The 25078-nt window shown below is 38.7% G+C and overlaps 1 protein-coding gene across 1 annotated transcript in view; it reads left to right on the plus strand.

The window, feature by feature from the left end:
• The first annotated feature begins 18982 nt into the window (after nt 1–18982).
• Nucleotides 18983–25078, plus strand: part of LOC144966964 (uncharacterized) — a 62374-nt gene continuing 56278 nt past the window's right edge. Inside the window, exons 1-3 of the mRNA XM_078903657.1 lie at nt 18983–19118; nt 21630–21888; nt 24174–24276. Of these exons, the coding sequence (XP_078759783.1) occupies nt 21644–21888; nt 24174–24276 (348 nt within the window). The 5' untranslated portion in view covers nt 18983–19118; nt 21630–21643. The remainder of the gene's footprint in view (nt 19119–21629; nt 21889–24173; nt 24277–25078) is intronic.

Consider the following 25078-nt stretch of genomic DNA (forward strand, 5'->3'; position numbering starts at 1 on the left):
TGTGGTACAGAAGTTATCTTTACCAATTGTTATCATTAATATCGAATAAATCTAGCAAGACCTTCTGTAACTCTGATGTCAAAAGATTCAAACTTTAGTCCCGATTCGATTCGACACGTTTTCGATAGGAAAACTTGTTTTATTCTTTTATATTAGATCTATGTCCTATTAAACCCCACTCTGTGTATATTTCACAAAGATACTTTTATGTTCTATGAATAATGAGTGTAATTTTATTTATTATTATTATAGCAAATCAATGTGCGCTTTATGGTCTTGTGGTATGAAATCCACTTTCGGATCGGAAGGTTCTGGGTTCGAACCTCGCTCGGCGCATAGTTGAATCCTTGGAAAAGGCTCTTTACTCACATTCTCTCACCGTAATCAGGTGTAAACGAGTACTAGGCCGTTAACAGCGTTGTCTCTCTCCGAAAAAAATTTGTAATATCGCCTAACAGGCGACATGTCCCGTTCTACATGTAACGTGTTGCCTGTTGATCAGAGACCCCATGTAAAGCGCATTGAGCACGTTTTGTGGATGTTGCGCTATATAAAATCTCAAAGCAAAATGTGATAATGACAGGAGTTCTCCTAAAAGATTTTTCTAATTTCTAAATTTTATCCTCACAGCTAGACTTATTGAGGAAAATGTAGAAAAAGTATAGATAAAAGATAAAAGGTGTGAATTTTATTTTCAAAAAGTTCATTCAATGATGTTTTTTGTTTTTGTTTGTTTTTTGTTTTGTTTTTTGTTTTTTTTTTTTTTTTACTTTTGAAGAATGGATAGAAAAGCATCTTAAGCAGAAATAGTTATTGCAATTTAGAAATATTCTTTAATGTTTGTGCTTGGGGCCCGTGAAATGTTGATTTCTTTTCTTTTTTTTTTTTACCTGTCAATGAAAAAAAAACAAAAATTAACACTATACAACAACAAAAAAGTTGAGAACCATTGACCTAGATTGTAGGGGATGATCACGTGGTTAATTAACACGTGGTCCAATCATAAGTGGCAACGTGATGGATTGATTGACGTCACATCAATCCCAATACAATTTGATTATGTCAACAAAACTGCCATTGTTTGTTGTATGTTTAGGCATACTGTAGTTTTGTATGGGATGAATCCCCTGTGATATTGCCGAAGGTTAGAGATATCTAGGCTAACCCTGTGGAAAAAAAGCTCCATTATTATATATGTGACCAATAGACTAGAAACGGTATTATATCGGAATGAACCACGTGATTGTAACTGAATATTGAGCCAAACCTGTAACATTTGAGTTTGGAAAAAAGTCTTCATTTAGGGGAGAGAATTTCGTGGGGTTTTTTTTGTTTTGTTTTTTTACAAATATAAATTATAAAACTCAATTTTCTTCATCTTCTCCATTGTGAAACAATACTGTTTTGACACGCTGAGTCACATATTCAAACATTGGCTTTTCTACAGCAATCTGATTGGCCAAAAAACTCGTCTTTCAAATATCGATCGATTAAAATGAAACTCATGTTGTTAAAAACTCTCTAGCCTGGGACTTCTTGAAGTCTTCCTTAAAGCCTCGGGTATGAGAGTTTTTGAGAACATGAGGTTCATGGGTCATGGATCGATATTTGAAGGACGATTTGAAGGACGAGGTATCTGGCTAACGTCTACATACACGGCGCACCTGTTTGTTTGTTTTTTTGGGGGGAGGAGTATTGTTTTGTTTTGTTTTGTTTGTTTTGTTGTGTTTTTTTTGGGGGGGGGGGTTGGTTCTTTTTTGTTTGTTTTTGGGGGTTTGTATTGTCTTGTTTTGTTTTGTTTTTCTCATAGTTTGGCAGCCTTGTCTATGGATCGATATGGTCTTGTTCACAACAAAATTTGCCGACAACTCGAATGTTTTATCAATAATTTCGTCTGCTTACGTAGGTAACACCGTTTCATTTGTACATTGCACAGGTGTGAGACAATCCGTCTATCTGGATGAAAGAAAACAACATTGTTAATCATGATAACACTTAATAAATCCAAAACTAGGTGGCTGTTTTTTTTTGTGTGTGTGTGTTTTCTTTTGTTTGTTTGTTGTTTGTTTTTTGTTTTGTTTTGTTTTTCTCATAGTTTGGCAGCCTTGTCTATCGACCGATATGGTCTTTTGAACAACAAACTTTGCCGCCAGCTCGAATGTTTTATCAAACATTTCGTCAGCTTACGTGGGTACCACCATTTCATGATGCTCAACTATCAATGATTACTGTGTGATGGTAACACATTTGTACAATCTGTCTATCTGGATGAAAGAAAACAACATTGTTAATCCTGATAACACTTAATAAATCCCAAACTGAATGGCCTCGATGATTTTGTGGAGCAGATTGATCACGTGTGAGAAATGGCAGCTATGAGTTAACACCTGAACATGTACAATCTTTCAGAAATGCAAAACCACACAAAACTATTAAAAAAACAACACACAAACAAAAAATCATTTATTATGCAGACGCCTCCAAAAATGATGAGTTATCAGTAACGGTCAGTTAAGGGGATATAGGTATTACATCTCTTTGATTTTTGTATCGTGTATAAATCAGTGGTTAGGCCTTTTTTCGAGATTGGAAATGGAATATGGAGTCCTTCATTCTAAGGCAATTTGTTGTTTTAGAAAATGGCCAAAGACGTGCGACGAAAATAGTGGCGACTCTTCGTGATACATGCTAGGGAAAAAAGATGATAATATCTGGATCGTGACACCATATTGGTTCTGCCTTTGTAGACTTTGATCAGTATCAGCCATTTCCATTGATCAGTAATACATCAGTCACATCACAACACGGTATCATCTGCATTCACAGTCAGTGTCCAACCAGATGTTCCATTATCACACATTATAGATACAATCAACGTGCCAACATCACTATGGCGGTATGTAACAGCTTCTTCTAAAGCCTTGCATTGTAGTTTTCTGAACAGCACATTATAGCTTCCCTTGCTTGACAGGAACGCAAATTGGTTTTAAAAACCCACTGCTAACCATAAATTCTACATTGAATTCGTTTGTTACTGTGTGCTGATCTGATGCTCACGATTCTTAATATTTACACATCTATAGTCAACAAACACTAAATGATACGGACCAAATTTCAAACGAATAAACATCGGATTTCATGATTGTGTGTTTGATTTGGAGTTTTTACACGGCAATCTTTTTATTTTAAATTCAACGCCAGTGAAAGTAACAGCTGGACACTTATAGGCATCCAAAAGTAAGAAGGCCAAAAATAGAAAGAACAGCAAAATAAATTAAACACGGATTCAAACAGGGGCCACACGTATTGACTAGGCAAGAGCAAAGAGGGGGAGGGGAAGGGGGGGGCATATGCAGGTAGCGGAAAATGTACATTAATATCGATTAAATGGATAAATGCCCAAACAATAAAGAAAAAAGCACCCCCCCCCCATCCAAAAAATAAAATCATTCTGGCTGTCGTCCTCTTATCAAAAGACTCCAGATAGGACCGATTCAAAACCGTGAAGTCTCATAATAAAACAAGGACACCGAGCCACATGAAAAACCAAATTGATATAAAAATAAGGGACTTAAGAGATTGCAAGAAATATGGACTGGTTTAGAGACAACTGGCCTGGGCAGCCAGTGCTCATCTGTCCTAAGGGAAATTCCACCCATAAATCAATAAAATAAAGACGCGAGGATATTCATTTTTCCACAACCGTTTCTCAGAGAAAATTTTGATGGCAACTGATGTAATTTTCTTTTCTCATTCAAAACAACAAAAAAACCAAACACGTGTTATTGTGTCCGTGTAAATGGGCACATAAATTTGATTTCCACCTAGATTGATGTGAAGGAAAGTATTAGCAGCTGTTGTTTTTAACAAGATGAGTTTTCATTTGAATCGATCGATATTTGAGAGAGAGAGAGAGAGAGAGAGAGAGATGGGAGAGAGAGAGATGGGAGAGAGAGAGGAGTGGGGGGACAGAGAGATGGGAGAGAGAGAGAGGGAGAGAAGAGAGGAGAGAGAGAGAGAGAGGGGAGAGAGGAGGAGAGAAGAGAGAGGGAGGGGGAGAGAGAGAGAGAGAGAGAGGAGAGAGAGGGGAGGAGAGAGGAGGGGGAGAGGGAGAGAGATGGGAGAGAGAGAGAGGGGGAGAGGAGAGAGAGGAGAGAGGAGAGGGGAGAGAGAGGAGAGAGGGGGAGAGGAGAGAGAGGGGGAGAGGAGAGAGAGGGAGGAGGAGAGAGGGGAGAGAGAGAGAGAGGGGAGGAGGAGGATGAGAGAGAGGGAGAGAGAGAGAGAGAGGAGAGAGAGAGAGAGAGAAGAGAAAGGAGAGGAGTCGGAGCATCGGCCATCAATGATGCTTCGCCATTTGACTCTTCCTTGGTCTGTCCTCTCCACTTGTTTCCATGTGTGTCCACCCCTTATCCCCAGTCGGAGCCTCGGCCATTTATCTTTCAATTTCGCTAAAATAATTGAATGGCGGCATCGTCGGCATACTTGAAAATAATTACGACTCACATCCATGGACAGTTGTTTAAGGATTAGTAGGTGAGGCTGGATGGTGTTGAATGCACTCGAAAAATCTATCTACGAATAGGGTTCTGACATACCCCTTTGGGTGTCTAAGTGTTTGTAAGTGTTATGAGAAAACACTAATAATATCGCGTCGTCCATCCCACGCCCTGATTTATAAACACATTGGATTTTGTCTAGATGTTGTTGTGTACTTTGTTGTAGAAATATGTGCTGGATAATCTTTTCTAGACATTTCATCGGGATGGATGTCAGTGCCACAGAACGAAAATCATTCATTTCTTTGGCTTTTGATGTTTTGGGACGGGAATTATTTGTGAAGTTTTCCAAATTCTTGCAATTATGCCCGTTTCTTAGGGGCTGATTTAAAATGTGTGTAAAAATATAGGAGAGTTCATTTACACATGATTTCAATAAATTTGATTAAATTTGATCAGGTCCGCTTGCTTTACCCACTTTAATATTTTTGACCAATTTAATCACGTTGACCTGAGTGATGCCCCTTTGTTTCTCTGTTCTGTGATGTTTGAGTTGCTCAGTTCGGTTGTTAATCTCGCCTGTGAAATCGTGTTTATCGAATCGAGCATAGAAGTTGTAGAGCTTATCAGCATATTATTCTTTTTCTGCACCATTTTCTACCTTTATTTTGAGTTTTTATTACCGTTCATTCCTGTGACTATTTGGATTTTATTCCACACACTTTTCACGTCATTACATTCCAGTTTTCTCTCAATATTTTCTTTGTACATTTGTTTCACCTCTCGGATTACTTTCTTCAATTTTCTATGAACTGTTCTCGAGTTCGGCGCATAGTTGAGTCCTAGAAAAAGACTCTTTACTCGCATTCTTTCACCGTATTCAGGTATAAAATGAGTACCTGGTCGTTAAGAGCGTTGTCTCTGTTGGAAAAAAATACAATATCGCCTAACAGGCTTCATGTCTTGTTCTACATGTTACCTGTACTGTTGGTCAGGGACTTTTTAAAAAGCGCTTTGGGCATATTTAGTAGATATTGTGCTATATAAAAGCTGAAAAATTTGAAATTATTTCTGACTAGATTTTCTCCATCAGGCGATAACCGTTAAATGTTGTCACATCAGTTTGTGTGTTGGTGTGATATTTATAGATTATGTATTTATAGATAGAACGAAGTTGATGTCACGCAGATCTTTGTTATTAATTTTGCTATCCATGTTTATGACTAGTTCTCACTAAACTGTATTAACCAGACTATAAACGTTCAAGGTTACACATAGTTTTGTGTGTCGGTCTGGATGGCAATGTTGTGAGTTTCCAAGCCAAGGACACAGCATCTATATAGATATTTCCAAGTTTGTTTGTTTAAGATACAATGGATGTATTGTAGAGTGTTACATCCAAGATGTTGTGGGTTTGCTCGTACGGCAATAAGAAGAAAGGATGATTTTTTCTTTTATTTTCTTGTTTTGTTTTGTTTTGTTTTGTTTTGTTTATTTTGTTTTTTTAAATTTTCTTCTTTGCTTGTGTCTATTATTATTATTATTATTATTATCATCATCATCATCATCATCATCATCATCATCATCATCATCATCATCATCATCATCATCATCATCATTATTATCATCATCATCATTATTCCTATAATTCATCATAATAATTCACCTAATTTGTAAACGATAACCAGAGGCATCAGATCCATTTTTAAAATGTATTTGAAACAAATGACTCTATCTAGTCCGTTCCATAAACCCGTGCGCACGCGTTGACGTGTAAATCTTCACAACCTTCTGATGGATTTTAATCAAAATTGGCTCCAACACTAGAATTGTCAGTGACACTAAGCCGTGCGCACGCGTTGACGTGTAAATCTTCACAACCTTCTGATGGATTTTAATCAAAATTGGCTCCAACACTAGAATTGTCAGTGACATTAAGCCGTGCGCACGCGTTGACGTGTAAATCTTCACAACCTTCTGATGGATTTTAATCAAAATTGGCTCCAACACTAGAATTGTTAGTGACCAATAAGCCGATTTAAAAGTACCTAACTTTGGGATTTTTCTTCTTTACTGTATATAAAAAACGATGGGTCTGGGATTTGTGAACATTTTGATGATATTTATACCCAGTGAATTCTGTTGTGATAACGATCCTGGAACTCGCCCAAAGGCTTGACCAGGGGTTCACATTTCACGAGATTCATGTGCACTACTCACTAACATTGTCACCCTGAGTTTAAAATGACACATCAAATGTACACTCTATACATACTTGACATAAACAATTGTTACAATTTAATAGTTGAAAGCCAGAGGCGTAGCTTGTTCTTGTTATGATTTCAACATTCATAAAAACTGATTAAAATATGTATTAAGCCTGCACATTGGTCACAAAGAGGAAAAGTTACAAGTATTTCTCCACAGAGGCGAAGCGCGGAATTCTTGTTCATGGCATGCGGCAAATAGCAGTATGTAGCAATGACTATGAAAAAATGGCATGACATCCTTCTAAATATCCAGTATCTTCACCACCTGCATAAATAAGTGAACAATTGCTGCAGGAAATGGCCTTCAGTCGTCGAAAAAGAAAAACAATAACAACCAAACCCACAACAAAACACAACAAGACAACAAAGCCCAAACCAAGTAAACAATTGCTAGACTAGATTGTCTTCTGTCGTCTAGACAAACAAAACAAAACAACAACAACAAGAAAACACACTATTGTAGCAATGACTATGAAAACTGTTTTTTTTTTCTCTTTTTAAGGAAAATTTTTGACTAAAATCAAAGCCCTATCTCCACTGAGTAAAAATGTTTTTGAATTTTGAAAATCCATTCATAAATAAACAAGTTATGCAGTTTCAAAGGTGTCATTTATTTGGATGACCCGCAAAGAGGAAAAAAACGCGAAAATATGGGACGCTTTTTCGGCATTTTTTTTCGACCTTTGGTTGTATCTTGCGTAATAAGTGGATTAAAAGATTGAAACTTGAAGAGCAAATTAGGATGGTGTTTTGTAAAATAATGGAAAAGTACTCGTCATATTCATATGAAATTTTACAAACAAAAAGAAGAAATGATCATGTATTACCTTGTCAGCGACAAAACCTCCACGCCCGGTAGTTTTAGAAATATTTTACTCCAAAGAGTTAAAATCTATTTTTAACGGTCTTTTGGTAATCGCACGAGTTTTGTCGCTTGACATAATCTAAAATGACCTTTTTTTTAAACTATGTGCCAACTTTCAGTTATATTCACTAATAAACAACGTCGTAATTAATTTTTTAAAATAGCATATACGAAACGGCTTCGTCCCATATTTTGACGCGAATTCGGGCACTTCGTGAGCGAAAAAGAGGCCCAAAGATTTGTGCGGGATAGGCATTGCTACAGTATGGCTCACAATCACAACCAGGAACTCAGAGAGGGGACGTCAAATAAATAATTTGTTATGTCATCTTAATTATGCATCTCTTGTATTTGAAAACTGCGGTTCCATTGAAAGGTTATACTGTACAAAACTTACATGAAATCTGATGTTATAGACGTTTACATTCAGTGATATTTCAAAGTAATACAATCAAACACCCCGCCTCTCCCAGCGAACATAATTCAAGAATGGGGACCACGTCGCGTACCCGATGGGTGACCAGTGGGATGTCGTGACATGTCTACGTCTTGTCCGACCTTTATCAGTTGAATTGTCCAACAGTTGGTTGGGTGTTCTGACTTTGGAAAGGTATTTATCCTAATCCGATCGGAGATTGGCGAAAAAATTCGAGGATCCCCTTTTTTTTTTTTTTTTATTTGTATTTTTCACATCAATGTCTTTGGCCTCAAATTTTATAAGCACCAAACGGGCTGCTTGTGTCGTCCAATGTACTATATGGCCGTTGTCCATCAAGGAAGTATAAACGCTGTGAAGTACTTGATAAATGTTATCTATTATTAAACGATTTCAAACAAACCAAAATTATTTACTAAGTTACGCCACTGAATGCAACTTTGTTTTGGTTATTTTCCCCACTGGAGAGAGAATCAATACACCATTACTGTAAACATTTTAAAGTTTGAGTCATATTTTATTGCAAACGATGAAAAGATCAAAGAAATTCAGCAATTGTTAGAAAACCAGTCTATCACTATCGGTATTAAAAATTTGTAATGTCACTTAGATAATATAAGCCCTCTGCAAAAAATCACGTGACCACATTTCGTAACTTTGGAGGAATTTGCGAAATTCCGTGCACACGGTACTTGGAACGGACTATGGGGGGATCGAAACTTTTAATTTGGAGGGGAAAACGTCGTCGTACGCCAGACAAGATTGAATATCTCAGACATTGGAGTCTGGTACCATTGGAGAGCGAATCTTGGCACTATGAGAGGTGGACACCAGTGGGGAGTGAACCCGGGACTACGAGATATGGACACCTGTGGGGACTGAACCCGGGACTACGGGATATGGACACCAGTGGGGAGTGAACTCGCGAATCATGGGAGAATGACACCGTGTAAAATAAACATTGGGCTGTGAGCTGGACTGTGACACGGAGTGACCCTTGAACTTTGTGGTGTGGTCACCAGGAAGGATTAAACCTTGAGCTATGCGAAGTGGACACCAGTGAGGAGTGAACCCGGACCGTGGAAGATGGACACCAGTGGGCGCGGGGGGGGGGATTTGGTGAACTCAAAACTGCATCAGGTGGAACACCGATGGAGAGTTAACCTGGGACTGCGTGAGGCTAATACCACACGGGATTGAACCCAGCATCCTATGAGGTGAACACTAGTGGAAACAAAACCCACGTCTTTGGAGATGGACACAAGTGAGGAATGATCACCCAGGCGTTTGTGGAAGGAGACCACCTGTGGGGAGTGAACCCAGTACTGTCAGGATGAGAACACCAATGAGGAGTGAACCTGGGACTGTGAAGGGACCATCCGTGTGGAGTGGATCCAGCACTATGCCAAGATGTGTACACCAATGAGGAGTGAACCTGGGACTGTGAGGGGACCATCAGTGGTTAGAGTGGACCCAGTACTATGCTAACATGGGCACACCAATGAGGAGTGAACCTGGGACTGTGAGAGGGGACACCGAGAATTATGGCCATAGTAAGATTGTTTTCTTCTTTTGACTTTTGGCTGGAGGAATTGATTGGACTGAACTTTTGACCTCAATCATTCATTCGGACACTTCAGATGAAACGAATTTGACAACTTCATTTATAAATCGCACATAACTGCTGTCCCAGTGGAGTGGCCAGGACCAGAAACATAATGTCCGCCATTTTGGATATTATAGCCAATCTCTACGATGACCTTCATTATCCCGTATTTGTTGACTCGGAACAGAAACGGTCATAAAATGATTTCATCAGAAATCGTTCATTTCAAGAATAAAGGAGAGAGAGAGAGAGAGAGAGAGAGAGAGAGAGAGAGAGAGAGAGAGAGAGAGAGAGAGAGCTTAGCCAGCTTGTGCAGTCAAATCATGTGTTGTTTCTACGTCGTCTCTCTTTCACAATTACACACATTTGATGATGATCCGGCATAATAATTAAAACATATATTTATCTAACCAAGTAAACATTATATTTCAATGTGAAGATGGAGAAACACAGTAAACAGATGGCCAGGTGTTATCTCATCTATTGTTTCTGTTGTTTCAACAACATCGATCTTTCTCGAAAGCGGTATAGCAGTATTGTCCTCTTCATTCCTAGATATAAGGTATAGGGTTCAACTCCCTGCCGCGCGGTATGGCCTAGAGTAGATCATATCGACCTAGCTCATATAGCGGCGCTGCACTACGATTAACGCCTGGGTTATTCTAGTCTTCCTTTTGAAAAGACCAAAACAATTTTAGATCAACTGTTACCAAAACAAAACAAAACAAACAAAAAAAAAGTGCGACCCATATTTGAAAATACAAGTGTAATGATTTTGGATGTGCAAAACCAAGACTTTTATTGGGTGAAAATTCCTGCCAATTTAGGGGAAATCAACACTTTCTTTTTCTTCCTAGAATTCTCATTTAACAAAAAAAAAAAAACAAAAAAAAACAACAACAAAAACAAAAAACAAAACAAAAACAAACAAAAGAAAAAAAATGGCAATACACAAAAGATTTTAAAAAACCCAACCATCTCACGTTGAACCAGTTAAATTCCAAAATGGCCTGGAAAACTCATCCATCAGAAAGCGATTGATTCGAATGAAATAGATCGAACGAAATTGACGTCACACAGCTCTTTGTTATTGTTTTAGCCAGCCATTTTAATGAGTAATCATCCTCTCTAAACTATATTAACCAAACTATAAACGAATTGTTGTGAGTTTTATGGCTATAGATAGTGTGCGTTTGGCCAAGAAGCTCCCAATATTGCTATCTGGAAGCATAACGGACCAACACACAAAACTATGTGTAACCTTAATCGTTTATAGTCTGGTTAATACAGTTTAGTGAGAATTACTCATTAACGCGGATGGCAAGAAATAAAAAACATTAACAAATACCGGAGTGGCGTCAACTTCATTTTATCTATACGCACAGCATCAATAAGAACTTAGCACAGAATGTTTTGATAAATGGTCAGAATATGTAGTGAGGCCTGATTGAAGCCATGAACTCATGTCAGCTTTTATAGTTGCTGAAGTTGGAACCTTGCAGTATAGTAAGCATGGGCAACCGAATGGTAGCTTTGTCCAATACAATACCGCTGGGTGCTTCGAGGGAAGGCAGCACACGGTTCTTTATCCAGTCTTCAAAAACCTATGCATTGACCACTAACGACAATTTCTATCTTCCAGATGATACAGAGAAGAAAAAATGGCATGACATCCTTCTAAATATCCAGTATCTTCACCACCTGCATAAATAAGTGAACAATTGCTGCAGGAAATGGCCTTCAGTCGTCGAAAAAGAAAAACAATAACAACCAAACCCACAACAAAACACAACAAGACAACAAAGCCCAAACCAAGTAAACAATTGCTAGACTAGATTGTCTTCTGTCGTCTAGACAAACAAAACAAAACAACAACAACAAGAAAACACACTATTGTAGCAATGACTATGAAAACTGTTTTTTTTTCTCTTTTTAAGGAAAATTTTTGACTAAAATCAAAGCCCTATCTCCACTGAGTAAAAATGTTTTTGAATTTTGAAAATCCATTCATAAATAAACAAGTTATGCAGTTTCAAAGGTGTCATTTATTTGGATGACCCGCAAAGAGGAAAAAAACGCGAAAATATGGGACGCTTTTTCGGCATTTTTTTTCGACCTTTGGTTGTATCTTGCGTAATAAGTGGATTAAAAGATTGAAACTTGAAGAGCAAATTAGGATGGTGTTTTGTAAAATAATGGAAAAGTACTCGTCATATTCATATGAAATTTTACAACCAAAAAGAAGAAATGATCATGTATTACCTTGTCAGCGACAAAACCTCCACGCCCGGTAGTTTTAGAAATATTTTACTCCAAAGAGTTAAAATCTATTTTTAACGGTCTTTTGGTAATCGCACGAGTTTTGTCGCTTGACATAATCTAAAATGACCTTTTTTTTTTAACTATGTGCCAACTTTCAGTTATATTCACTAATAAACAACGTCGTAATTAATTTTTTAAAATAGCATATACGAAACGGCTTCGTCCCATATTTTGACGCGAATTCGGGCACTTCGTGAGCGAAAAAGAGGCCCAAAGATTTGTGCGGGATAGGCATTGCTACAGTATGGCTCACAATCACAACCAGGAACTCAGAGAGGGGACGTCAAATAAATAATTTATGTCATCTTAATTATGCATCTCTTGTATTTGAAAACTGCGGTTCCATTGAAAGGTTATACTGTACAAAACTTACATGAAATCTGATGTTATAGACGTTTACATTCAGTGATATTTCAAAGTAATACAATCAAACACCCCGCCTCTCCCAGCGAACATAATTCAAGAATGGGGACCACGTCGCGTACCCGATGGGTGACCAGTGGGATGTCGTGACATGTCTACGTCTTGTCCGACCTTTATCAGTTGAATTGTCCAACAGTTGGTTGGGTGTTCTGACTTTGGAAAGGTATTTATCCTAATCCGATCGGAGATTGGCGAAAAAATTCGAGGATCCCCTTTTTTTTTTTTTTTTTTTTTTATTTGTATTTTTCACATCAATGTCTTTGGCCTAAAATTTTATAAGCACCAAACGGGCAGCTTGTGTCGTCCAATGTACTATATGGCCGTTGTCCATCAAGGAAGTATAAACGCTGTGAAGTACTTGATAAATGTTATCTATTATTAAACGATTTCAAACAAACCAAAATTATTTACTAAGTTACGCCACTGAATGCAACTTTGTTTTGGTTATTTTCCCCACTGGAGAGAGAATCAATACACCATTACTGTAAACATTTTAAAGTTTGAGTCATATTTTATTGCAAACGATGAAAAGATCAAAGAAATTCAGCAATTGTTAGAAAACCAGTCTATCACTATCGGTATTAAAAATTTGTAATGTCACTTAGATAATATAAGCCCTCTGCAAAAAATCACGTGACCACATTTCGTAACTTTGGAGGAATTTGCGAAATTCCGTGCACACGGTACTTGGAACGGACTATGGGGGGATCGAAACTTTTAATTTGGAGGGGAAAACGTCGTCGTACGCCAGACAAGATTGAATATCTCAGACATTGGAGTCTGGTACCATTGGAGAGCGAATCTTGGCACTATGAGAGGTGGACACCAGTGGGGAGTGAACCCGGGACTACGAGATATGGACACCTGTGGGGACTGAACCCGGGACTACGGGATATGGACACCAGTGGGGAGTGAACTCGCGAACCATGGGAGAATGACACCGTGTAAAATAAACATTGGGCTGTGATCTGGACTGTGACACGGAGTGACCCTTGAACTTTGTGGTGTGGTCACCAGGAAGGATTAAACCTTGAGCTATGCGAAGTGGACACCAGTGAGGAGTGAACCCGGACCGTGGAAGATGGACACCAGTGGGCGCGGGGGGGGGGGGATTTGGTGAACTCAAAACTGCATCAGGTGGAACACCGATGGAGAGTTAACCTGGGACTGCGTGAGGCTAATACCACACGGGATTGAACCCAGCATCCTATGAGGTGAACACTAGTGGAAACAAAACCCACGTCTTTGGAGATGGACACAAGTGAGGAATGATCACCCAGGCGTTTGTGGAAGGAGACCACCTGTGGGGAGTGAACCCAGTACTGCCAGGATGAGAACACCAATGAGGAGTGAACCTGGGACTGTGAAGGGACCATCCGTGGGGAGTGGATCCAGCACTATGCCAAGATGTGTACACCAATGAGGAGTGAACCTGGGACTGTGAGGGGACCATCAGTGGTTAGAGTGGACCCAGTACTATGCTAACATGGGCACACCAATGAGGAGTGAACCTGGGACTGTGAGAGGGGACACCGAGAATTATGGCCATAGTAAGATTGTTTTCTTCTTTTGACTTTTGGCTGGAGGAATTGATTGGACTGAACTTTTGACCTCAATCATTCATTCGGACACTTCAGACACTATTCGGACACTATATATAAATAAATAGATATATATATATATATAATATATATATATAAATATATATATATATATATATATATATATATATATATATATATATATAACTACTGATCCCATTGCTATTTTTATTGTTTGAGCCATAGTCAATGCGCTCAAAATACCCCCCCCCCCCCACACACACACACTCCAAAACAAGCAAAAAATGAAAAACAAGCAATAGGAAACATGGAGGCCATTCCTTATTTGAATCAATTTTATTCTCATGATCAAGATGATTCAAAATGTAATCTAGAATGTCGGATCGTCACACATGTGTAATGTACAAAAAACTGGCTATTGTCTAACCAAACACCCATGATATCAAATAATGTAAACAATTGAGCTTTTCACATTGTTTGCTGTGCACAACCTGATATCGATCGCGAGATCATGGTGTAGAACCTGAACATTAGCGCCATGAGTTGAGTCCTTGAAAAAGGCTCTTTACTCACATTCTCTCACTATACTTAGGTGTAAAATGAGTACCTGTCCGTCAACGGCGTTGTCTATTCAGAAAAAGTGTAATTTTGCCAATTAGGCATCATGTCTCGTTCTGTGTTGCTGTTGGTCAGGGACCCAGTGTTAAGCGCTTTGATGCCGGGTTCTCTAACTCAAGGTAACAATGGTGTTTGCTGTTGAGCAGGGACCCAGTGTAAAGCGCTTTGATGCCGGGTTCTCTAACTCAAGGTAACATTCGTGTCACAAGTCACACATCGATATCTGCATTTATCTCTCTTTCTACAGAATAATTATGCTAAAAGATTGAACATTTCATTTTATTTGTTTCTTTTTAATCGATATTGTAGCTATGATTTTCTTTAAAAAGTTTATTTACATGCAAGTGTCAATACTATTTTAATTACATGCATGATTTTGACCACAACAAACATCTTTCCTCACGTGACAGCTATGTAGCTGGGATGGTGTGTCGATAGTAACACGGAGGTGTGTATTTGATGATCGTCCAACACAAAGAAACTGGAGGTTTTTCTTCGCTATTTACGAATGAATGTTGAATGCCTGTTCCGTTTCAATAAAATTTTGTATTAATTTGGATGAAACCGACATTAGCTTAATTGTACTTGGAAAAAAAATAAAAAATTGAATTTCATCACAGTACGCATCTTGATTTGCTCATATGTCAATTTTTTTAAAAAAATTTCTTATTCACGGCTGCATGGAATCAAATGAACGAAGTCAAATTTCATCATCGTCATCATCTCTCTCTCTCTCTGTCTCTCTCTCTCATTCTCTCTTTCTGGGGCTCTCTTTCTCTCTCTCTCTCATTCTCTCTTTCTGGGGCTCTCTCTTTCTCTCTCTCTCTCTCTCTGTCTGTTTCTCTCATTCTCTCTTTCTCTCTCTCTCTCATTCTCTCTTTCTGGGGCTCTCTCTTTCTCTCTCTCTCATTCTCTCTTTCTGGGGCTCTCTCTTTCTCTCTCTCTCTCTCTCTCTCGCTCTCTCTCTCTCTGTCTCTCTCTCATTCTCTCTTTCTGGGGCTCTCTTTCTCTCTCTCTCTCTCTCTCATTCTCTCTTTCTGGGGCTCTCTCTTTCTCTCTCTCTCTCTGTCTGTCTCTCTCTCTCTCATTCTCTCTTTCTGGGGCTCTCTCTTTCTCTCTCTCTCTCGCTCTCTCTCTCTCTCGCTCTCTCTCTCTCTCTCTCTCTCTCTCTCTCTCTCTCTCTCTCTCTCTAACCCAATGTTCAACCTGAGATCTTAAAGAGTACATGATGGACACCCTACCTACAGAACCGACAGATCTATCAACGATTGTATTTTGATCACACAATTTTTATCAAAACATAAACTAGATTTAACAACAAGTTGTCTCCATACTTATCCACTATGGTAATGTACACATATCAAATAATATAGACCGATTTCACTGTCTCTTATCTTAGCAGAAACTCTCAAACCTGGGATTCGAAAAGTCTTGCTTTAGTCCCAGGGTTGATAGGTTTTTCCAAGATGAGAATCATTTGAATTGATCTTTATTTAAAGGACGAGTCTTCTGACCAAAATCGAATCCTTGAAATAAAAGCGGTTTACTCACTTCTCCCACCATACTCGGGTGTAAAATGAGTACCTGGCCGTTGCCAGCGTTGTCTCTGTCGGGGAAAAAATGTAATATCGCCTAACGGGCGTCTTTTCTCGTCCTACATTTTAAGTGTTGCTGTTTAATCGGAACCTTTTGTAAAATGCATTGAGCATGTTAAGTGGATATTGCTTTATGAAACCGCGTGAATTCTTTTTTTTTTAAATTCATGTTTCGAATTTTCTATCTGAGTGGCAATAATATGAATACTTGGATAGCTTTTACCTCACCTCATTCAGGCGTAAGACCTGGCCTGTAACAGCATTGTATCACTGTCAAAAAAATTATTAATTGCGTCTCACAGGTCTTGTTCTACATGTTAAAGGTCGTTGGCTTGGGATCAATATAAAGATCTTTAAGCACATTTAGTGGATTAAACAAGCAAAAACAAAAACAATCCCGGAAAAGCTCTTTTAATTTATTTGAATCAAACTTAAAATCTCATTTTTCATGAGATTTGAATGTAAATCGGAACATTTTCTGTTGGCCATGGACCCTTATAAAGTGCTTTGAACATCTTAAGTGAATATAATGCGCTATATAAAAGCGCAAGTTTTTGATAAAAAATGTATACAGAACTCCCGCCCCCCCCCCTTCTCTCTAATCTCTCTCTCTCCTCCCTCTCCTCTCTCTCTCTCTCTCTCTCCCTCTCCTTCTCTCTCTCTCTCTATCTCTCTCTCTCTCTCTCTCTCCCTCTCCTTCTCTCTCTCTCTCTCTCTCCAATTTCAGAATTTCACTGTATAGATAAACTAAGATAACTCCCAATACTGTCTAAAAATCTGTTAAGCAAGTTTAAGGTTTAAAATAATTAGGCGTCAGATGTTTTGATTTATCTGTATCTAATTTGAACTGGGCAAAATGTTTAAAATAAGGTTTGTTTGTTTTTTTTCCAATGTACGCCAGACACGCTCAGATATCAGAATATTATGTAAACAATTTCATCAATCCAGCCACAGTACAATACGCACAGGCGTCCCAGGTTTGGGTTTTTGCCAAGATGAGGGGCATTTAATTCGGTCGATATTTGAAGGGCGAGTTTTCTGGCTAAATTTTTAAATATGTGTTTTTCCAGAGTACGACAGAGTGGGGAGTGAACCAGGGTCTATTCTAGGTGAACACCAGGAGTGAGTAAACAGAGAACAACGGATATGGACACCAGTGGTGAGTGAACCCGGGACTATGAAAAGAGGACACCAGTGGGGAGTGATTTGCTGTAGCACAGGATATGAACTCCAATGGGCATTGAACGTGGGACCATGGGTACATGAACACGACTGAAGATCTAACACAGGGCCATGGGAGGTGGACAACAGTGGGGAGTGAACCCGGGACTATGAAAAGTGGAGAGAGAACGCAGGGCTATGAGAGATGGACACCACTGGCGAGTGAATGTGTAATAAGTGGTGTGTTGATGGACACCAATGGGGAGAGAACACAGGACCATGGGAGGTGGACACCAGTGGGGAGAGAACACAGGACCATGGGAAGTGGACACCAGTGGGGAGAGAACACAGGACCATGGGAAGTGGACACCAGTGGGGAGAGAACACAGGACCATGGGAAGTGGACACCAGTGGGGGAGAACACAGGACCATGGGAGTGGACACCAGTGGGGAGAGAACACAGGACCATGGGAGGTGGACACCAGTGGGGAGAGAACACAGGACCATGGGAGGTGGACACCAGTGGGGAGAGAACACAGGACCATGGGAGGTGGACACCAGTGGGGAGAAAACACAGGACCATGGGAGGTGGACACCAGTGGGGAGAGAACACAGGACCATGGGAGGTGGACACCAGTGGGGAGAGAACACAGGACCATGGGAGGTGGACACCAGTGGGGAGAGAACACAGGACCATGGGAGTGGACACCAGTGGGGAGAGAACACAGGACCATGGGAGGTGGACACCAGTGGGGAGAGAACACAGGACCATGGGAAGTGGACACCAGTGGGGAGAGAACACAGGACGATGGGAGGTGGACACCAGTGGGGAGAGAACACAGGACCATGGGAAGTGGACACCAGTGGGGAGAGAACACAGGACCATGGGAGGTGGACACCAGTGGGGAGAGAACACAGGACCATGGGAGGTGGACACCAGTGGGGAGAGAACATAGGACCATGGGAGTGGACACCAGTGGGGAGAGAACACAGGACCATGGGAAGTGGACACCAGTGGGGAGAGAACACAGGACCATGGGAGATGGACACCAGTGGGGAGAGAAAACAGGACCATGGGAAGTGGACACCAGTGGGGAGAGAACACAGGACCATGGGAAGTGGACACCAGTGGGGAGAGAACGCAGGCCTTTGAGAGATGGACACCAGTGGCGAGTGAATGTGTAATAAGTGATGTGTTGTTAGATTGGAACGGTGACTATTCTAAATTTAAAATGATAAAAAGGAAGGACATAATCTAAACTTTGTTTTGATACCTTTGTCAATCTCGTATCTATTATATTTTTGAAAATACACGACCGCTGTCTAGACTTGTCAGTTCATCCTTGTATATGTTTTCTATTTCTGTCACAAAAATGGCGTCTATTGTTGTAGGTACAATGAGATCTGATAACTTTGAAACATTGGGAAAAAAAAACACCTCAAAACTTCCCATTTTGAATTACCTGTTTTGAATAATTATCAGTGTTAGTGTGTATGTGTGTGTATGTGTTTGTTTGTGTGATTGTGTGTGAATGTGTTTGTGTGTGTGCGCGTGTGCTTATTTGTATTTGTATTATCATTACGTTATTAACATCATTATTAAACACCTGCAAGTGAATTGCCAAACCATTGCCGTCTATTTCTGATCATTCAACGTGCTTCTCATTGAGTGTGAAACATCGTTATTTTATAATTCACCTTATTCTATCCTTTAATCGAAGTCTTTGTTTTATTCTGGGATATCGGATTAAAAGATAATCATAAGTAAGTATTGTTTACTTATTGTAAAAATTATTCACACGACTTGAATCATTGTTTCACTCATTTAACAACTTTGCATTCATTGAATATTATGTTCTATTTCGTCACCGTATTTAGATTTAGATGTGTGAGGCTATGTGGTCTTGTTGTATGACACTCTCCTTCGGATCAGAATGTCTTAGGTTTGAGTCCCTTTTTTAACAGAGCATAGTTGAGCCCTTGGACCATACTGTTTACTCACATTCTCTCACCGTACTCGGGTGTAAGATGAGTACTATCCGGGTGTTAACAGAGATGTCTCTGTATAAAATATTGTAATATCGCCAGTGCCAAGCGTTATGTATCGTCCTACATGTCAACTGTTGCTGTTGGCTGGGGATCCCACGTAAAGCGCTTAAAGCACGTTTAGTGGATATTGCGCTATATAAATTATCTCTTTTTTATGCCAATAATGGAACCTATTATAAAAACATAGGTTTGGGGATCAACATTGTTCCGAAGACCCAGTTAAAGATTTTACAACAAAGTACAGAATTAGTGGCAAATCTAAAAATTATAAACTATTTTTTACAGGACGATATGGTGTTGTAGTATATAATGTGGTCAATGAATTTGAAGAACGGAAAAGTTTGAAATCGTGAGAAGTCAGGCTAGGACCATTGTCTGAGACAATTTGATTAGGTAGTCCATGAAAGAAAATATTTCTCTTCGTTCAGAAATTGTATGATCTGTAGTAAGAGTGTTTATCATTTTAATCTCTAGCCATTTGGAATGTGAATCAACAACAACAAGAAACATCTTATTCAAAAAGGGATCTGCATAGTCCATGTGTGTCTTTCCCAAGGTTCAGTAGGTTGTTTCCAGTTAAGCAAGGGGGCCTTTGCGGATTGTATTCCATGTTTAGCACAAGATGAACCAAGGTTAACAAATCCTTCTATCGCCGCATCCATATGTGGCCACCAATACCATATTCTGGAGAGGGGTTTCATGTTAGAAGACCCAACTCGAGCATCATGTAGCCTTAGTCACACATCTATGTTGCAATGCATTTGGAATTATCACTCTCAATCCTCACAAAATACAAACTTTATCAAGACTCAATTCAAAATGTTTATTCCAAAATAGTTTTAGGTTTTAATGTATATTGTGGGTATCTTTAGATTTAGTAGGCCATCTAGTCAAGACATTTGATAAAGGTTATTTATAATAATAATAATAATAATAATAATAATAATAATAATAATAATAATAATAATAATAATAATAATATAATAATAATAATAATAATAATAATAATAATAATAATAATAATAATAATAATAATAATAATAATAATAATAATAATAATAATAATAATATATTAATAATAATAATAATAATATTAATAATAATAATAATAATAATAATAATAATAATAATAATAATAATAATAATAATAATAATAATAATAATAATAATAATAATACAATTCTTACGACATTTTCTTTTATTTATTCATATTTTTTTTGCAAGGTTCCTTTGTTAATTGTTTTGCTTACAAAGGGTTTGTACCCGAAACGTCCATTGTTTGCAATGTTGCCATATGAGGCCTTTCCCTTTTCATCTTTTCCTTTGTAGTAATAATAATAATACAGCATTCCTATAGCTGGCGGTCATTCTGGTGCAGTGTGATAAGTGGTTTACATTGGTAATAACACTTCGGCATTCAATCAACATTTGTAAGAAAAATCTAATAAAAAGTAAGATTCATCCTAAAGGGAAACGTTTTCCCTAGGATCTATTCTAAGGGAAGGCTGGAAAAACCCAGGCGTCAGCCGCGATGCAGCATCGCAAATTGAGCTAGGTGACATAGTCAAGGCCACACAGCACAGCGGCGAGCGATCGAACTCGGTACCATTACGGGTACGAAGCAAAGAACGTCCCACTGAGCCACCCGCCCCCCCCCCCAAATAATACCTAACCCCCCACCACCCCCCCCCCCCCACAAAATAATACCTAACCCCCCACCACTCCCCTTATAACACACATACTATCTACTGACACATGACACAAATAAAACCTAGATTACACAATACTAGAGAAGGTTCTGTTTATTTCCTCTTTACCAATGGCTTTGATTTGGGTAAGCTGTTTTAGTGACAGAACATTGTCACAGGGTAAAAGATGAATTACTTTATATTAAGGGAGGAGGGGTGGGGCAGGGGTGGCTATGATATACTACTAAAATAAATATTATATTAACGTTGCTTGTTTATATATATATATATATATATATATATATATTATATATATATATATATATATATATATATATATATATTTAGACAAAGAGGCTTTGTGAGAGATATAGACGGGATCATGCAAGATGAGACAGAAGGAGAGAGAGAGAGAGAGAGAGAGAGAGAGAGAAAGAGAGAGAGAGAGAGAGAGAGAGAGAGAGAGAGAGAGAGGCCGATTCAAGATAAAACTTACTCATATAACAATGATTCTTTTCTTTTTCTTTTTTTTTTACAGCATACAATATCATCATGTCAAGGCTTTTCATCCACCTCGCTATGGTCCTCATTATGCTGACGTCAATAACCTTAGTTACGTCATCAGGAAACGATTGGGTTTTAAGGAGCCTGATTTATGTTGAAAAATCTGCATATGAACTTTGGCGCTCCATGTCATGGCCGACAACGCAAGGGGGATCTTTGGTTCCAAAGACGAAGGACGGGATGATAACAACGATAGAGGAAATCTTTAAGGGAGTCAATCAATTAATGCAACCGTAAGTGTTTTCCATGTGGACTTGGTCAAACCACATTCATCTGGTCAATAGTTTGTTTTCTGTGTAACTCTTTAACACGTTTCAAAGGGTTTATGACACTAGGAGAGAGAGAGAGAGAGAGAGAGAGAGAGAGAGAGAGAAAGAGGGAGAGAGAGAGAGAGAAAGAGCGATAGAAACAGAGAGAATATTATGTTTCTCTCTCTCTCTTTCTCTCTCTCTCTCTCTCTCTTTCTCTCTCTCTCTCTCTCTCTCTCTCTGTGTGTGTGTGTGTGTGTGTGTTCGGGGCGAGTATAAAATCCGGAAAAGTTTAGAGGATGTAACGTCGGACCATAACTGATGCAAGTTTTAAATTTCACCCCAATCAAAACAAAATATTTAAATTTATGTAGAACCTTTTCTGGAAAATATATTGAAAAATATCAAATTTGGCAATTCATTTACAGACACACCGCCAATTCGCCAACTCCAAGATTTTGACGTAATAGGATTCAATAGTCTGATGTCACGTCCGCCCAGCAACCAGCAGCTTGATTCTAAACAAAGATAATCGGGGGGGGGGGGGGGTTTATTCATCATGCTGGCTAGAACTTTTTCTCATGTCATGTGATCAGAATATATAAATGTCAGATTTAAAATGTTCTTTTTTCCTCTCTGGATACACTCTTATGCTCGTCGAAGTATTTCATAAGGGCGTCCACCATTGTTCCGATAGTTTAGAACCAGTTACTAAGTTTCAATGCGTCAGTATGAAGGAAGTGAGGTCACGACTGTTGAATCGTATTCTCAAATTTTGATAAAGAACTGAACAAGTGTGTATGAAAGGTGCCAGACAAAGCAAGAAAGAAAAATACAAGAAAAAACCCCCATCCCGGTTTGGTCTTTTCTAAAAAATAAAATAATAATAATATTTGGCGTTTTTAATTATTCTGTATCGTCATTATAGGTTAAAAAACAACATATTTGGTGAACAATATAAATCATCTGTGTTGATAGCCGTTTTGCGACCTAATTTGGGGGTCTGGCATAAAAGAAAAAAACAATCGTGTGACAAACGTTACACAGAAACGAATGAAGGAATGACCTTCATATTCTTCCATCTTGTCAACATTGTATCATCGTATGTCACCATAGAGAGTTTTTACAGCTTTAGCTTATGGGATGTTTATGAGAACATGACAAAATTGGGAATCAAAATGTTAGGACAAAATTGATGTTAAATTTTAAAATTCGGATTCTAATTCAAAATACACAAACCTTTATCCAAATAAAAATCGCTCTATGGTGACATAATACATTTTCTCTGTGATAACTGTGAACATTTTCAGACAATTTCATTGAAAAGATTCTGAGAAACGTATGACACAATATACCACACCCTTAGAAAAATGACATATTGAGAAAATAGCAAAATAGCTTTTCGTTTTACACTTTTCTCACTACCTGTACCCTTTTCGGCAGTTTTTTTTTTCGTACCTTTATATTTGTTCCACCGGATACAGTTTTCTGTTCGTCGGAGAAGCAATTCATGAGGACTGTGGTGGAGATATTAGCGTCAGCCATTGTTGGCGATCGTTTGGAACCAGTAACTATACGTTGTTAAGGGGAAGTGACCTCAGAGTTTTCAACTCTTTTTGCTCTATACGAAAACGAATCTTGCTGTGGTGGAGATATTAGCGTCAGCCATTGTTGGCGATCGTTAAGAACCAGTAACTATACGTTGTTAAGGGGAAGTGACCTCAGAGTTTTCAACTCTTTTTGCTCTATACGAAAACGAATCTTGCTCAAAGTCAAATTAATTCATTCAAATGTCTGTCGAGTGTAGTATATGTGATCATTACTACTCATTTGCGCAGCTATGTGGTCTTGGTGTATGACACACGCTTTCGGATCGGAAGGTCCTGGTTCGAACTCGCGCGGCGCATAGTTGAGTCCTTGGAAAAGGCTTTTAGCTCACATTCTCTCACCGTACTCAGGTGTAAAACGAGTACATCGCCGTTAAAAGCGTTGTCTTTGTCGGAAAAAAACCTATTGTAATATCGCCCAACAGGCGTCATGTCTCGTTCTACACGTTACGTATTAGACCTATTGTAGATGAGGGACCCATTGTAAAGCGCTTTCAGCAGGTTAAGTGCATATTGCGCTATATTAAAAAAAGCTCACATGCTCACATTCGGTCACTGACCATTTCAACATCGCTTGGATTTACATAAAAAGCCAACACCCATTGAACAAGAAACTCCATACATTCAAGTTTTCATTGTTATTTCCTCAACCAATAATTCTAGGTTAAAAATAACTAAAGATAATAAAACATGGACGATACAAGTATTGATAGATGTTGAAGTATTGGATACAAACGTGTTGGTGAAAGCTGCTGGCAATGCAACGGTAGGGAAATCTCGTCTTTTGTTGCTCATAGTCAGTCTCTCTCTCTCTCTCTCTCTCTCTCTCTCTCTCTCTCTCTCTCTCTCTCTCTCTATCTATCTATCTATCTATCTATCTATCTATCTATCTATCTGTGTGTGTGTGTTTATATCTTTTTTTCAATCTCTCTCTTCACCCCTCTCTCTCTCTCTCTCTCTCTCTCTCTCTCTGTGTGTGTGTGTGTGTGTGTGTGTGTGTGTGTTTATATCTTTTTTTCAATCTCTCTCTTCACCCCCCTCTCTCTCTCTCGCTCTTTCTTTCTTTCTTTCTTTTATTTCATTCTCTCTCTCTCTCTCTCTCTCTCTCTCTATCTATATATATATATATATATATATATATATATATATATATATATATATATATATATATATATATATATCCTTCTATCTCTCTTCATTCATGCCAAAATATAGAAAATTTGATTGTTAGTGTGTCATATAAAGGCCCTCTTTTTACTGAATGTAAAACAGTTAACCGGAAGTACGAGTTGTGTGACTTAGCGGTCTTTGCTTCGTATCCGAAAGATACCGAATTCAAATACCGCTGCGCTGTGCGCTGTGTCGACTTGAGCAAAACGTCTCGCCCTAGCTCAGTTTGCGCGCTGAACTGTGGCTGACGCATGCGTTTCCCCAGTGTTTCTTTGGAATAGACCCTAAAGATAAATTTCCCCAATGATAAATGACAGGAATTTAAGTTTAAGTTTTTTTCAGAATTAAGTTTCCCTCTTCTATAACTTCGCTAATAAGCAACCTAGAACTACCAAACT

This window comes from Berghia stephanieae, chromosome 3 (assembly GCF_034508935.2).
Source record: "Berghia stephanieae isolate SIO BIC M18660-M18661 chromosome 3, UCSD_Bste_1.3, whole genome shotgun sequence".
NCBI lineage: Eukaryota > Metazoa > Mollusca > Gastropoda > Nudibranchia > Aeolidiidae > Berghia > Berghia stephanieae.